Genomic DNA, 17,097 nt, shown 5'->3' with positions numbered 1-17,097 from the left:
GCCATGTTATGTTTCTTTCATATTTAATTACACACAATTAAAAAAATAGAACCCACCCACGAGAAGATTAGATTTCCTATGGTTATCCATAAAGGTAATAACAACTCTAAAAGGCAAAAATGTTGTCGTGCCAAATTTGCCACTAAAGACGATACTTACCTTCTACTCTTTTCCTTTTCATGGAAGTAATGACGCGGAAATCTTTGTAGTTTTCTTTTATACGTTTTCATTGAACAAATAAGGATGGCTCTTAGTTTTTTTTCTTTTTTCTTTTTGTAGGTGAATAGGTTTTTGAATATTCAACTTTCTGTAAAGTTGGTAACAGTAATCTGATAATAATAATAATAGTAGTTGTAGAAGAAATCGTATAAATAATAATAATAATAATAATAATAACAATAATAATAATAATAATAATAATAATAATAATAATAGTGATATTTGTTGTTATTATCATTTTTATTATTATTATTTTCATTATTTTCATTTTTATTATTATTATTATTATTATTATTATTATTATTATTATTATTATCAAAACGAGACTAAGATTTACAAAATAATAATAATAATGATAACAACAACATCAACAACAACGACAATAATAATAATAATAATAATAATAATAATAATAATAATAATAATAATAATAATAATAATAATAATAATAATAATAATAATAATAATAATATTTTTTGATAAAACAATCATCATTCTCATTTCTCTCTTTGCATAACCAAATCTCTGTGATTTCAATAACTATATCTCTCATGTAAACACAAAACTGCTTTCCTTTTATGGGACCTTCCAACGGGATATATCATCTCTTGAACCATTAAAAAAAAACCTCATTTTGTCGCACTACGTCAGCATTGATAACCCAACAGGCGCACTAGTCCAGGTCTGACCAAAAGGTTTCGATACATCGATTACATGACCGAGTTCGCTGCAGAAGACTTCTCTAAATAAATTATCTGGGTTGAGAGCTTTGGGTCACTCAATAGCATATTATGGAATCGTTGTTTCTGAAGGTCGAATGGTGATGGAAGATGATAGGGTCTGATGCAGTAATTATTTTCTTTATCAGATTACGTTGTCTCGATTTCTTAAGATGAAATTAAATGTAATGAAAATTAAATTGAGAAAAATTGTGACAATTAAACATATTTTTTTTTGAGGTTTTATAGGCCGCTCATGAATGGCAGAGGCAAGGGATGGAGTAATTATAATGCGAGAGTTTATTTCTTTATCAGATTACGTTGTCTCGATTTCTTAAGATGAAACTAGATGTTATCGGAAATTAAATTTAGCAAAATTGTGACAAGTAAAAAATTTTTTTTTTTTTTTGAGGTTTTATAGGCCGGTCATGAATGGCAGAGGCAAGGGGCAGTGACATTGCCCTTGCAAGTTGGACAATGCCTTAGAGACTAACCATATATGCATATGATCAGTGTCCATGCCCCTCTCCACCCAAGCTAGGACCAAAGAGGGCCAAGCAATGGCTGCTGATGATTCAGCAGGTAGACCTATAGGCTCCCCAAAACACCCCATCCTTAGATCTCAAGGATGTTGAGGTTGCAGCCAGTAAAGGAACTAACGAGTTTGAGCAGGACTCGAAGCCCAGTCTGGCGATCACCAGGCAGGGACGTTTCCAGTACGCCACCACAATCCTACGAGTATTCCAGTTTTAGAAGATTCGAAAAAGCCATTGCTTCTTTATTATGGTCCGGGAATTCCATTTAACATACAAAGAAACTTCCATAATGAATAAAATTACTTTTTTTGACATTTCAGTTTTACAAAGGCTGGTGATCTTGACAAATCATAAAACGGAAATTGTTCGACTCAATTTTCGATCACCAGATATACAAAGATGAATTCCACAGTCTTTTATTTCTTCAATAGTTTTCACTAAATGATTTACAACTCAATCTTTATGATAGTAATTGCTTTATTTTTCATCTAAAATAAGTTATGAATAACCCTGCAAAAATTAACCAATTGCACAGCTTAAGAAGATTAGTCAATACGTATGATTTCATAATTATTAATATTGTTATTACTAGCTCAGCTACAACCCTAGTAGGAAAAGCAGGATGCTACAAACTCAAGGGCTCCAAAAGGGAAAATAGCCCAGTGAAGAAAGGAAATTAATAAACTATTTATGTCAAGCAACAGTAAATACATATGCCAAATTCATTAATAACGTTAAAATATATCTGTCATATATAAACTATGAAGAGTGAATCATTTCAACCTGTTCAACATCAAAACATTCACTGTATGTTTGAACCTCCGAAGTTCCACCAATTCAACTGCCTGATTAAGATCGTCCCACAATCTGGTCACAGCTGGAATGAAACTTCTAGAATTACTGTGTAATACTGAGTCTTATGTTGGACAAGGTATGGCTATTAGAATTAGATATTGTGTGATCCTGACAGCCAGAGAAATATAATCCTGGAAACCAGATGCAGTATAAATTCATACCATTTATTTAACATGGAAGTTTGACTCACATGGTATAGTTGTACTGTATACAGTCACATCCTTACTGTGCTGCGAGTAACCAAACGCATAGTATAGGACTACAGGGAGAAATAGCAGAGGTGGTGAGCAGGGTTAAAAATAGGGACTCGCCGCGCAGTAAGGGTATGACATATTACATTTCCACATAAGTGGTGTGTCAGGAATTCATGTGTCCAACTGTGCCCATTACAGAGAACACAGCTGGACTAATGGTATGCCTTCATGAGGTTGTATAGTTGCTGGAAAACAAGTAACATAACAGACAGGGCTCTTTGAAAAGCATTCGATATATTCAAGATCTAAAAAACAATAGATTAAAAATGACAGGAGACCAGGACAGTCATATATACAAAAAATAAAAACGATAGAGCTTTAAAGTTTATTGTACCTGTCTAGATGATCTTGGAAATTATCTTTAACATGCACAAATGCCTTTGTGCAAAAGTTAACGGTCGAAGGAAAAACGGGTTACTTTATTTGATTAAATAGATAACTGATTTAGGGAATTACTCTTTTCATGAGGATAATACTGCTCACTGATAACGAATAGGGAAATAATAGCTAGATAATCATAGTAATTGAATTATATTATTCCCTAATATATTTAACAACTTACATATCTTGGAATTTGTACTCATAATAGATATTAGCAGGAGAGACAAACCAGCCTTAGAGGCTATGACCGTCAGTGCGTCTATGGGAATTCTACATCATCACCAGTCAGAACAAATTTATTATTATTATTATTATCATTATTATTATTATTATTATTATTATTATTATTTTTTTTTTTTTTATTATTATTATTATTATTATTATTATTATTATTATTACTTGCTAAACTGCAACCCTAGTTTGAAAAGCAGGATGCTATGAGCCCAGGGGCTCCAACAGGGAAAATAGCCCAGTGAGGAAAGGAAACAAGGAAAAATAGAATATTTTAAGAACAGTAACATTGAAATAACATCTAAACTTTTCAATTAAAATTATTAGGAAATTTCCCGAATGGGATATATGAAGCAAACGCTTTCTACAACCCCATTTTATCCCGGAAAAGGTCCAGGTCAGGTCGAAAGCCGTTGGCTGGAAAACCCTTCGCTCCAAGCCCCGTTACAGCGAAAGTCGCTCCGGCCGCTGGAATCTTCTCGAGTTCATCTTGGGTCAGTCGCATCTTCCCTGAGGTCACGAAGAGTGTGCTATAGTCAGGCCCACCCCAGCACACAGAGGTCACATTTTTGGAGGGCAGATTGACCTGGCGGATAACTTGGCCTGTTTCTGGGTTCACACATATGACCTGTAATCAATATTTATTTTTGTATGGTAATTTGCTAAATATGACATTTTTGATCGGGCATATTAATTGGGATTCAGGGCCTCATTTACATTTTAAATTGGGTAGGTTAATTCATAATTGATAAAAAGTCACGAAAGATGTTTGAAGAGCGCAAGTCATGAGAAGAAAATACCATTTGGTGTTAAAAATCATATCTATGCAATTTGATAAAAATATCATTTTCAAATTACACTTGTGTGAGAATAGCAGAGATATGGAATGAAGATCCAATGAAAGTTGAGCTAAAAAAATCAGACTCACGTATTTACATTTACCAAAAGACAAATATAAGAGAGCGATTTGTATCGTGAGTCTTAATATACAGTATATGATTATTACATTCAGACATAAGCGTAGGCTATACTACATAGACAAATTCATGCCTATACACACACACAAACACACTCGAACACACAAATACATACAGTAGACATGCCTGCATACACGCTCAGACACACATCTACATACACATGCATACACACAAATACACACACGCACACACACACACACACACATATATATATATATATATATATATATATATATATATATATATATATATATATAATGTATATATCGGTCTATCTATATACATACAGTATGTATATATCGGTCTATCTATATACATATGTATACCACTACCTCAACTCAAAATCCTAGATATATATGAAACCAAAGCTCAATCCCACTGGGAGCGTCTGCTCTAAAAAAAAAAAAAAAAAAAAAAAAAAAAAAAAAAAAAAAAACTGAACAGACAGTACTTTTTAAAGAACGTATTTAAGTTTTGCGTGGCCACTCGTGCGTGAATACTTGTCAAGTTTCTTTTCCAACTCGTAAAACTTCGGCGTATTTCTTACCTTGCTTCCTTTGAAGTTTGCAACCCACAAGTTTCCGCTGACGTCACAAGTCATTCCGTCTGGGATGTCTTCGCCCAGTTGGGACTTCTTATAATCCAGGAGGACGCGACGGTTTCCTTCAGGCAGAGGATATCAAGTATTAGATAAGTCCTAATAGATATACGTGTTGTTGTTTTTATGTTAATAGAATTATTAGTATGAAAATACTATTCCTTCATTTTTATATTGTGCATAGTATATTCACACACTAAATGTAGATTGCCAGAAATATTAGAATATTTTATGTATGCATAGAATTTAACGTATTATTACTTTGATGTTTAAGACAACAGCAGATAAGAAGGCGGCTATCACTCCATTTCTATGGGGAAATTTTCCTAAAGAATGTACATATAGTTTAACCCTTTGGGAAAATACAAAACTATGTCATGAACATACCTAAATCATTTAACATTGCTATGAATAATTTTGCTTAATATTCCTGTTATAGAGGCTTATGTATATATAACTCATAAATAGAGATTCAAGATACCTCATGGATAGACGAAAGTGTAAGTGATATTACTCTCGGATTAATGAGGCCAATTAAAGAGATTTTGGAACATGGCAATTCCAAGTGTCTGCTGTATAAACTATCAGAAACTAATAAGTCTATATTTAATTTTATTCTGTAAATTATCTATATAATTAAGTCTCCAATATTATCTATCTGAGATAGTACCACTTAAGGAGTTAAGAATACCAACTAACTGCCTTGTTAAATTACATGAAGGAAAACCTACGGATCTATTAATGATCTTCGACAAAAATTATTTTTGAATACGGTAAAGTTGGACAAGGTAACAAAAAATTTTTCCTCACACTTTCATTTTGCTTTGGGAATTATTTAACCCTTTTGTTACAATTAACGAGAACTGTGTCGATGGAATTTTTATTCAATACTTTATAAAGATTTTCATCAAATATGATATAGCCATTTTTTCCCCTGCATAATTTCTTTTATTTGAGATTTCCACTCTAGCAAATCTATCGGATTTTGACACGTGTAAGTTTGTCATCATATAATTCCTTCATGAATCTCTGAATTCTTTTTTCTTTTTGAAAGCTCTGAATATCTATATTATATTAGCGTAGGTAATTCCTTTGACTACACTGTTAAAAAAAAAAACGGTATTTTCATTGGATATTCTCCGCGAAAATATACTGTTCTCAACCGTGTTTCAGTAAAATACAGGCGACCGTAATTTTACCCTACTTTGTTATTATCTTTTACGGGTTGGTGACCGTAATATGACTCCTTTACGTCACTATATCCATTTTCTACAACGGTAAAGGCCTGGCAACATTTATTCTAAGATTTTTACCGTTTTTTTACGACAAATTTTTAACTGTGTATTTAAGTCATCACTAGACGTCATTATATATCTCCGAATTCCATTTCATTTAATTACTTTTACACTGTTTATTGTACTGGAGGACAATTTCTACCTGTATATAAATGAGAGAGAAAAGTCTTGCTTCAGGACATGAAAGAAACTGGATGCATGATTCAAACAAGGTCAGTTTGTGTTCATAACATGTCTAAAACGCGTTTTGATCAGAACACGTGTGCCATATGATACTGGTTCAACTCTCACTTCTTAATAACAAATGTTTTTAAATCTCTCTGCACTTGAAAAGATACAACACTACCCAATGTGAAATTTCTTTACATACGAAATAGCAAAAACATGGAACAGGCTTCCAGCGGATGTAGCAAACAGTAACACGGCAAACGAATTCAAGAATAAGTTAGACAAGATTATAAGAATTCTCTAAGCGTTTAAACTAATTCGCTCTATCCAAGAGGAAATGAGTCTCCGCAGATGGACTAAAAAGTCTTTGAGACATCCAAAATCCTTGTAACTCTCTCTCTCTCTCTCTCTCTCTCTCTCTCTCTCTCTCTCTCTCTCTCTCTCTCTCTCTCTCTTACCTATTAGCCCCGTAAGTGGGATATCCAAAAATCTTTACAACTCCTTGTAACACACATACACACTTTCTCTCTCTCTCTCTCTCTCTCTCTCTCTCTCTGACTTACCTATTTGTCCTGTGAGATCATCGTAGCAGAAGGCATCTATAGAGAAGGCTTCAGAGTCGATATAGTAAAAATGTTTTTTGTCTGGACTCCAAGTCAGCCCATTCGACACCGAAACCTTTTTATAGGAAACAAAAAATATAGAAATCAGAAATAAGAAATTGATTAACAGTGGAAGATACTCCATGCTGATGTGCACAAATTATTAAACGGGGTTTCTTATCTGACTTTTAACAGTTTACTGGTATAAAAGTGGTTTTAGTTTTCATATATACTTATATGAATTACTGTATATTGTGTGATATGCTTCAAGCAGTTTAGTACTGCCTATTTTTTGGTGAGAGAGAGAGAGAGAGAGAGAGAGAGAGAGAGAGAGAGAGAGAGAGAGAGAGAGAGAGAGAGAGAGTTAGTTATATTCCTCAGGGTTTAAACTCGAGCATGTGCTATGTGGCCATTACCTTGAATGCTGCTACCTTTTACCTTAGATTACCTTAAAATATTTCCAATTTCCTTGAATCTTAAGCTAGCAAAACCGAAATTACCTTAGAATTACCTTGAAACCATGAAAATGACCCCAAACTAAGGTAATTACTTTAAAAAGTTTAAACCCTGATTTGTAGAGGATATGGTAAGAATCATAGTGAAATGACATTGAACTTATGCCTAAATTGCCGTGCAAATCTTGATTAGTTTTTTCAAAACCTCACCTTATCGACACACTTGTTCATAGTGAGGTTAGAGTCTAAACGATAAAGAGACGAAACGTTCATCTTTAACAATTCCCCTTTATCGTCTTGTGGTCCCATCGTTCCTGTCAATGAAAATGTAAAATGAACGAATTATTGTAAAATATTGTAAAACTTGGTTTTGTAGAAGATAATTATCAGGGGAGTGGTTATTGAATTGTAGACTAAATTTCTAAAAAATATGTCAGCAATCAGGTGCCTCCCATAGCCATCCTTCTCGTGAACAACTTCTGTCTCTGGTAAGGTGATTTAATGGAGTGTTTTTTTCTTTCTTTTTTTTCTTTTCTTTTTTTGTCATGTGTATCAACGAAAAGATATAGGTAAATGGCAGGACAGGATTAGAAATGAAACTATAAGAGAGATTACTCGAGTGCCATATTTGGATGAAATCATGATGAGGGGTAGACGGAGATTGGTTAGGGGCATGCTCTTCGCACTCCCCGAGAGAGATTAGTTCACCAAACGTTCATCTGGGCTCCACAAGGGACTAGAAGAGTTGGAAGACCCAGGACTACATGGGTGAGGACTATGAAGCGTGAATTAGGAGATAATGAATGGAGAAGTATTGAATTAAAAGACGTAGACCTAGGAGGAGATGATGATGATGTAACAACGAATGCTGATGTATGGCCCCATCCATCAGAAGGCTAAAGTCATTGTCCACAACACCCCTTGCAATCACTGGACGGCCTCTACAACGTTTGCATTTCCAGTAGCCAGTGATTTTAACCTTCTTAAAACGTGGTAAATATCGTGGAGGCTAAGAAGTGAATGCAAGTTGTAAATGCAAGTTGTTTTGTATTCAAGCCCTCTGGATGCCTTGTATAACAACGTTTCCAGAAGGATCAAACCCCTGGCAATTGTTTCCTCAGATAGCCTCTACAACGTTTACAACGCTTCCAGAAGGCTAAAATCACTTGCCACAACACCACTTGCACTTACTGAATAGCTTCTACAACGCTTAGAACACTTCCAGAAGGCTAACTTCACTAGCCACAACACCGCTTGCACTTACTGAACAGCTTCTACAACGTTAAAAACGCTTCCAGAAGGCAAACATCCGTGGCTACAACACCAGTCGCACTTACTGAACAGCTTCTGCAATGCATAGAACACTTCCAGAAGGCTAAAATCACTGGCCACAACATCACTTGCACTTACTGAACAGCTTCTACAACGTTTAACGCTTTCAGAAGGCTAAAATCAGTGGCTACAACACCACTTGCACCTACTGAACAGCTTCTACAATGCTTAGAACACTTCCAGAAGGCTAAAATCACTGGCTATAACACCACTTGCACTTACTGAACCACTACAACGCTTAGAACACTTCCAGAAGGCTAACATCACTGTGTACACCACCACTTGCAATCACTGCGTATGTGTGTGTCTGAAGTACTAAAATATGTTGAGTGGCATAATTCGAAAGTTGAAGCATAGAAAAGAAATAAAAGTCTTTAAAATAAGTCCAGTACTCTGCCTATACGTTATCTTGTTAGAAATCCTGAGAAAATATTATCCGCTCAAGGCCTTAAGAAAGGTTACCTTTTTTATTCAGTTACTGACATATTGGTGATTTAGCATGAAATATCAATGCGTTTTCTAGTTTACTTTATTCTTTTCTATTAAGATAAGAATAGCTTTCACCATACTTCCATTAAAAACTATTCCGTTTTCTGCCTAAGTCCCCTCTGGGAAGTTTCCATTTTACTGCTCGTCGAGATTGTCTTGGGGCGCATTCTCTCAGCCAGGAAAGTAAGAGGTGGAAAATAACGATACCCTAAGGACACTCTGAAGACAGGGAAATATTCGTAGCAGATATCTGACAGTTCAAAATTTCCCAAATCAGGAAGAAAAGATGAATGAACATTTACAAAGTTTTACATTCAAGTTACTTGACAATTTTTATATCTTCTTGTTTATTTTATTTCCCGTTTCATATGCAATTTCTCACTGTATATATGTATATATATATATATATATATATATATATATATATGTGTGTGTGTGTGTGTGTGTGTGTATATATATATATATATATACACATATATAAATATAAATATATATATATATATATATATATATATATATATACATACATACACACACACACACACACACACATATATATATATATATATACATACATACATATATATAAATTATGCTCTTTGAGCATAGTTTGTCTCCAAGGGGAATTTCATTAAATGCTAAAGCACTTGTAAAATAAAGTATTTTAAGGCAGAACTTTTCTAGTTTTCTCTTTTTTTCTTGCCTTCAGGAATAGAATTTTGAGGGAAAATCTGAAATTTGTTACTCTCCTGCACCATTTATTCAAGTTATACCGACTGTGGTTTCAGCACAGTTCCAGAATATAAGTTTCTAAGGCTACAGGATAACTTCTGGAAGCAAGGTGTGGAATGTCCTCCTGCTGGAGAGGAGGACACACTGAAGAAACTCGACTGTTCAACACAGGCTGCTGCGTCCTGATGGACACTGCTTCAATAATCACCAGTCGCCCATTGGCATCCTCCTTGTGAACAACTTCTGTGTCCCAGATAAGATGATATAATGGAGTTTTTTGTCATGTACATCAATAAAATGCTGATGTATGGCCCCAATATTGCATTGAGGTTAAGTCTCCTCCTTGGCATTGTCGTTGTGTGGACAATATACCAAAAATTGAGGGGATTGCACACCCCTTCTGACATGTGAGTTTGTAAACTATATTGAACTTAGACTCCTTAGATACCCTGGAGGGCTGGCTGTGCGTTTATGTGTATGCATGTGTGTGTGTATACATTGATTCCTTAATAAAAACTTAACCCCTCGCATTTAATTTCGTTATATCTATTCAGTGTCTCTATCTCTTAATTTCTATTTTATTTGTCCTACATTCACTCAGATTTCGAATTTCAATTCGAGGAAAGAGCATTTCGAGAAAACCTCAAATCAATCAATCAATCGGAATATGATGTCAATGGATATTGCGAAATCAGTACCCGGAAATTTGACGCATTTTGAATACTAAATCTCAAGTCGAGCATTCACGATGCGGAGAAAAGCTTAGACTAAAAGCCAAGATTTAAATCCTGGATTTTTAGAAAAGTTAAAGGTTAGTTCCGAAATCTAAACTTGAGCTGGTAATTAGTTTTTGTTGGAAGAGAGAGAGAGAGAGAGAGAGAGAGAGAGAGAGAGAGAGAGAGAGAGAGAGAGAGAGAGAGTTCTCTGGCATCCTGACATCGAAGGTCATTGACGCAGATGAGAGAGAGAGAGAGAGAGAGAGAGAGAGAGAGAGAGAGAGAGAGAGAGCTGTGGATTTTATTTCAATACATCTAGTGTATCAGAGTTCTCTTGCTTGAGGGTACACTCGGGCACACTACTCTATCTTATTTCTCTTCCTCTTGTTTTTTTTTTTTAAGTTTTCATAGCTTATATGTGGAATTTTTTTTGGGATGATGTTGCTGTTCTTAAAATATTTCATTTTAGCAGTTAATTACTTGTAATTTCCTTATTTCCTTTCCTCACTGGGCTATTTTCCCCGTTGGAGCACTCGGCCTTATAGAGTTCTGCTTTTCCAACTAGGGTTGTAGCTCAGCAAGTAATAATAATGATAATAATCAGGAAGGCATAAATACTTTTTAATATTCTCGTATGTTGTTTTAACAATTACTAGCATTCACCCGTTTTTCTGATTGAAGTTTTTAATTGGACAATTCTTTCATCTCAACGCAAACTTCTCTTCCTTTGAAGTGAAGAAGAACCTCTTCACTGACCCGGAAAACCTTTTCCAGTGATGTTTTATGCTTTGCTTTCAAAGGAAACTTTCAAGGAATTTTCAAATCTAATAGAATCTCATACGCTCTACCATGATACAGAATGATCATTCATGTACAGTGCATTAAACAAGAATTTTTTTTCCACTTAAGGCTGAAAATCAATTTTCGCTTCTGTCTTTTTAAAAATTTCTTACGTGAACTAAGGTTTTCTCCATTTTTAGGCCAGCTGAACTCTCGTCTAACTCATCGGAACATTATTAAGTATTGATGCCATTATTTATCTTATAATAAACCGGGTCTCTTTTTTCAATATAACAGCCATGCATATAAGTGGTTAAAAAATGCCTCTTTGATTATCACCCGTTCTTTGTCTTATATTTTCATTAGAAGATGTTCTTTGTCAGCTATATAATATTAACCCTAATAAAAGATAATCATGAGAAATGATAGAGAAGACCGTGATGGTAACACTCTCTCTCTCTCTCTCTCTCTCTCTCTCTCTCTCTCTCTCTCTCTCTCTCTCTCTCTCTCTCTATATATATATATATATATATATATATATATATATATATATAGAGAGAGAGAGAGAGAGAGAGAGAGATCCCGTTGGTGGTTTGCTTACCTGCCCATAGTCTGCCTTGAGGATCACATTTACCGTCATTGAAGTGGCTGTCTAATGTCACCTGAAATTAGGAATGGACACTATTACTACACATACGTATATATATATATATATATATATATATATATATATATATATATATATATATATATTTATATATATAATATATATATATATATATATATATATATATATATATATATATATGTGTGTGTGTGTGTGTGTGTGTGTGTGTGTGTGTGTGTATACATAGATGTATATATACATCTACCGCTAGAGAGTTATGGGGTCCTTTGACTGGCGAGACTACTACATTGGATCCTTTTCTCTCGTTACAGTTCTTTCCCTTTGCCTACACAGACACCGAATAGTCTGGCCTATTCTTTACAGATTCTCCTCTGTCCTCATACACCTGACAACATTGAGATTGCCAAACAATTCTTCTTCACCCAAAGGGTTAACTACTAGACTGTAATTGTTCAGTGGCTACTTTCCTCTTGGTAAGGGTAGAAGAGACTCTTTACCTATGGTAAGCAGCTCTTCTAGGAGAAGGACACTCCAAAATCAAACCATTGTTCTCTAATTTTGGGTAGTACCATAGCCTTTGTACCATGGTCTTCCACTGTCTTGGGTTAGAGTTCTCTTGCTTGAGGGTACACTCGGGCACACTACTCTATCTACCTTCTCTTCTTCTTGTTTTGTTAAAGTTTTTATAGTTTATATAGGAAATATTTATTTTAATGTTGTTCCTATTCTTAAAAATATCTAATTTTTCCTTGTTTCCTTTCCTCACAGGGCTATTTTCCCTGTTGGAGCCCCTGGGCTTATAGCATCCTGCTTTTCCAACTTGGGTTGTAACTTAGCATTTAATAATAATAATGATATATTTATATATATGTATACATAAACACACACACACACACACACACACACATATATATATATATATATATATATATATATATATATATATATATATATATATATATATATATATGTATATATATCCTTTGATTATCTCAGTAATTACATTTAGCAAATAATAGTAAGCATTTTGTTAATGCAAATGATTATTCATTGTTAAATAAAAGTTAAACAAAAATCAGATTTCGAAATCAACCTTTTTAACAATTAAGAATGCAACATTGGTTGTGTTTTTAAAGCAGATCATCTTGTGTATGCAAACAAATTGGAGATAAAAGGCGCATAGAAATGATCTCTAGGTGACAAATGATTGCACCTTTGCCAAAGCCATTTAACAACCAATTACTTTGAATCATTCATGTTTTAATTGAATGGCATGGTATTCAAATTCCTCGTTTTATTAACATATTTTTTTATGAGTTTCGGTAATCTTCTATCTGCTTTAAATATACATAGTTATAGTAGAATATATCACTGTAAATTAAGTTAAAAGAAAAACAAATGATGAAATATTCAACAAATTAAACGCCTATTCGGCTACTCAATAAAAGTGTTTGGCTAGATTCGTCAAAGTATCCTATCCCTTTTCGAGATATATTTTTATAACTCACAATAATCTTTCAGTTCATTAAGCAGAGGTATGAACATATGACAAACAAGTAATAGTGAGGACAAACAGGAACATTGAACGTTAAAAAAAAAATATTTATAAAAAAAAGACTGATTTTATATCGATTTCTTTGCAGAATCACGACAAAAACTAAAATTACGATGACGAATTTATAAAGATGTTGATATTTGAAAGATACATATAAACCACAAGTCAAGATGTCTGGGGCTTCAATGCTGGGGACTGACCTGAAGTACTTTAGGTTTGGTCGTATGATTGTCTGGATCAGTCACTTTCCATTGAACGCCACACAAAGTGTTTCCGACGGACACCACGTACCAATCTTTGCATCCTTCTACAGGCACCACGATGGTCACTGTTTTGGCTTTTCCTCCGTCGTCTGGAAGGATTTATTATTTTAGCAGATGCTTGGTTGCAGATTGAGCCATAATACACTGGTACTGGATCTTGTGTAAGAATTTCAAGCGACTATCGTTGCAAACTAGGGCCCTTTCAGCTCCTTAACAAATTTGTAATTCATGTATATCCAGATTTTTAGTTGATCATAAACTAGTCTTTAATTGATGTGAAAATCTATCAGACTAAAATATTTTATGTCCAAAGCCCTATGACGCATACTGAGAGTTAAATGGCAAGACATGATGAGAAATGAAACTATAAGAGAGATTATTCGAGTGCCTTATGGGGATGAGATCAAGGTGAGCGGTAGATGGAGATGGTTTGAGCATGCTCATCGTACTCCTCAAGAGAAATTAGTTCACCAAACATTCAACTGGGCTCCACAAGGCACTAGAAAAGTTGGAAGACCCAGGTCTACATAGCTGAGGACTATGAAGCGTGAAGTAGATGATGAATGGAGAAGTATTAGTTTAAAAGCTCAAGATAGAGACGAATGTCGAAATCTAACCGATGCCCTTTGCGTCAATAGACGTGGGAGGAGATGATGATGATGATGATGATGATGATGATGATGCTATACGAAATTACACTGCATTTCAACTCAATAAATCTAATTTAAGTGCGCAGAAATATCGAAGTTAGACATTTTTTTTCTTTTATATATAAGAAAGCATCTTTAACTTGAAAGTGAAACTTCCACTTACACCACCCGCCAGAAGTATTAGTCTCCAGAGAATTACAATATCAAAGGAAGCTTGTATTTCACGAAACTGTTGGCCCACATCTACTCTACATTGTATCTTTTGAACGAGTTGTAAAGTGCAGTCCTTGATAATATGTGTCCTTATGTTTTTCATCACACAATTTTACGACAAAGGGACATAAACTAATTAACAATGCTACTTTTTCAGTAGTTTCCTTTAAGTGGTGCATTCACAAATCAGCAGTCTGGCTTGATATAACTATGTGGTCAAAACACAATCTTGGTAACACTTACCTATATGTAGAACTTGACATCTACCAGTGTTGACGAAGTAACGACAAACTGCCTTATTGAACACATCGACGTAGAGTAGAGCTTCTATATCCTCTTGCCAGTGAGGTCCCTCACCCAGGTACAGTCGAGAGACCGGCAACTCTCCAACTTTCACGCCTGACATTTCTAATCTGATTCTTTACGTCTTGTATTTGGCTCTGTTATGGGAAGCAAAGTAAAAGTTATTATCAATCTTTATCAAATGGTGATTATTATACAATTTCTTTAGATGATACCGAACTGATTTAATTATGAGAACCTAAAACAGGAATCGTTAGGTAATATAAGATTTCATCAATGTAATCATTGGTATTCTGTCATAGGGAAATGTGTGACAGCTACAATAGTAATTAAAAGCAAGGTGCCTTATAATAATATAGTCTGACTTTTCCCACCATCGCCGCATTTATAATAGTGAAATAGAGGGTTTTCATTCTTATTTTACATCAATCTATTCGATATATTTCAATGTTGTTACTGTTCTTAAAATATTTTATTTTTCCTTGTTTCCTTTCCTCACTGGGCTATTTTCCCTGTTGGGGCCCCTGGGCTTATAGCATCCTGCTTTTCCAACTAGGGTTGTAGCTTAATAATAATAATAATAATAATAATAATAATAATGATAATAATAATAATAATAATAATAATAATAATAATAATAATGATAATATCAGTTTTCTTGCAACTAACAGACTGATTTTCAACTTACCTTAGTTCTGAAGACGTCTGGTCTACAGCTTCCCTGACCTTATGGTTACCGCAGGAACCAATTTATATTTGATGTGTATAAAGATCAATCCCTTCTCACCACACACATGATGAGCTGCAACAAGGAACGATTATTTTCAGCGAGTGGTAAGAAACAAAAGACTAAATAAGTATGATAACAGAGATAAAGATAATGTCTTTTTATCATCTTTATCTTATGAAGTGAGTGGTTCGTCGTACATAAAAAGGTTTTGTTTTTTGTGTTCATAAATGCAGTTACCTGTCGGTTATAAATGAAAGAAGTGGATCATGTAAGAGAATATTACATTAAACAATAATAAATATCGACACTGTCTTCATCGACAAAAAGAGAAATGTCATGAAACAGAGAAAGAGAACGCAAGTATTTAGTAAAGTTCACGACGTATTAAGTGAAAAATTTATTTGTCATAACTTTGATCAATACATTAGTTACAATTATACAAATGAATTGTGAATTATAGAATAAAAATCTTTCTTGTATTGATGTAATGATGTACTTGTGTAGCACTGTTTTTTTATCCATACATAGTAAATGATGTTTAGATTTTTACTACCACATCTCACGTTGTATTCCTGATAATAATTTTTGAAAATGGGACTTCATCCTCATTATCCTGAGTCATCAAGAGCCATTACCTGGCCCTCCCTGGTCCTAGCTTGGATAAACAAGGGACTTGGACTCTGATCGGTTTAGTCTCTGGGTCATTGTCCTTCTAGCTAGGATATTGTCACTGTCCCTTACCTCTGCCATTCATGAGTGGCCTTTAAAAATCTTTAGATACAAACCCAAGTGGGAATTATCTTTATGATAAGTCTTTTAGCCTTGATCAGGATTCGAGCCTATACCCCAAAGTGGAAACAAAACTGCTAGTATATTTCTAACACTCGGTCTTCAATAGAGATAGCCGATGTAGTTGATTGGGTTAATAATCTACTTTAATTTTGTATTCGATTCTGAGCCATAGGTTCATATCTTGGACCGGACTGGAGCCTTCATTTTAAAAGGAATATTTGTGGCATAATACACACACATCTATATATATATATATATATATATATATATATATATATATATATATATATATATATATATATATACACACACATAAGGATTTCCAAACCCCTTCGTCAACTCTTTTGATGTTATTGTGCAGCGCACAACACTTCCACTTCATTTCGCGATCTGAAAACAATGAAATTGATGTGGCTAAGTAGCTTATGTGTATGTGCATTAGAAGTTATGCGCATGCGCCTATACAAGCCTAAGTGATTACATAGAATGTACCCATTAAGCTGGAGATCAGTTTGATGGTTATGGTTTTATGAATAGGATACACTGTTAAAAAAAAACCTATAATTTTAATCGGAAATTCTCCGCTAAAATATATTGTTCTCAGCCGTATTTCCGTAAAATACA

General features: G+C 34.3%; 1 protein-coding gene across 1 annotated transcript; it reads right to left on the bottom strand.

Moving 5' to 3' along the window:
* Positions 1 to 3,349: 3,349 nt before the first annotated feature.
* Positions 3,350 to 15,782, bottom strand: LOC137617805 (regucalcin-like). The gene is made up of 8 exons (XM_068347761.1): positions 15,640 to 15,782; positions 14,892 to 15,088; positions 13,723 to 13,874; positions 11,941 to 12,001; positions 7,501 to 7,604; positions 6,797 to 6,911; positions 4,720 to 4,835; positions 3,350 to 3,823 (listed from the first exon to the last, which is right to left on the bottom strand). The coding sequence occupies exons 2-8, from the start codon at positions 15,052 to 15,054 to the stop codon at positions 3,560 to 3,562; spliced, it is 975 nt and encodes a 324-aa protein (XP_068203862.1). The 5' UTR covers positions 15,055 to 15,088; positions 15,640 to 15,782; the 3' UTR covers positions 3,350 to 3,559.
* Positions 15,783 to 17,097: the final 1,315 nt, after the last annotated feature.

This window comes from Palaemon carinicauda, chromosome 24 (assembly GCF_036898095.1).
Source record: "Palaemon carinicauda isolate YSFRI2023 chromosome 24, ASM3689809v2, whole genome shotgun sequence".
In the NCBI taxonomy this organism is placed as follows: Eukaryota; Metazoa; Arthropoda; class Malacostraca; order Decapoda; family Palaemonidae; genus Palaemon; species Palaemon carinicauda.
Note: the sequence above shows the minus strand (reverse complement) of the source record. Positions and strands in the feature narration are given on the sequence as shown.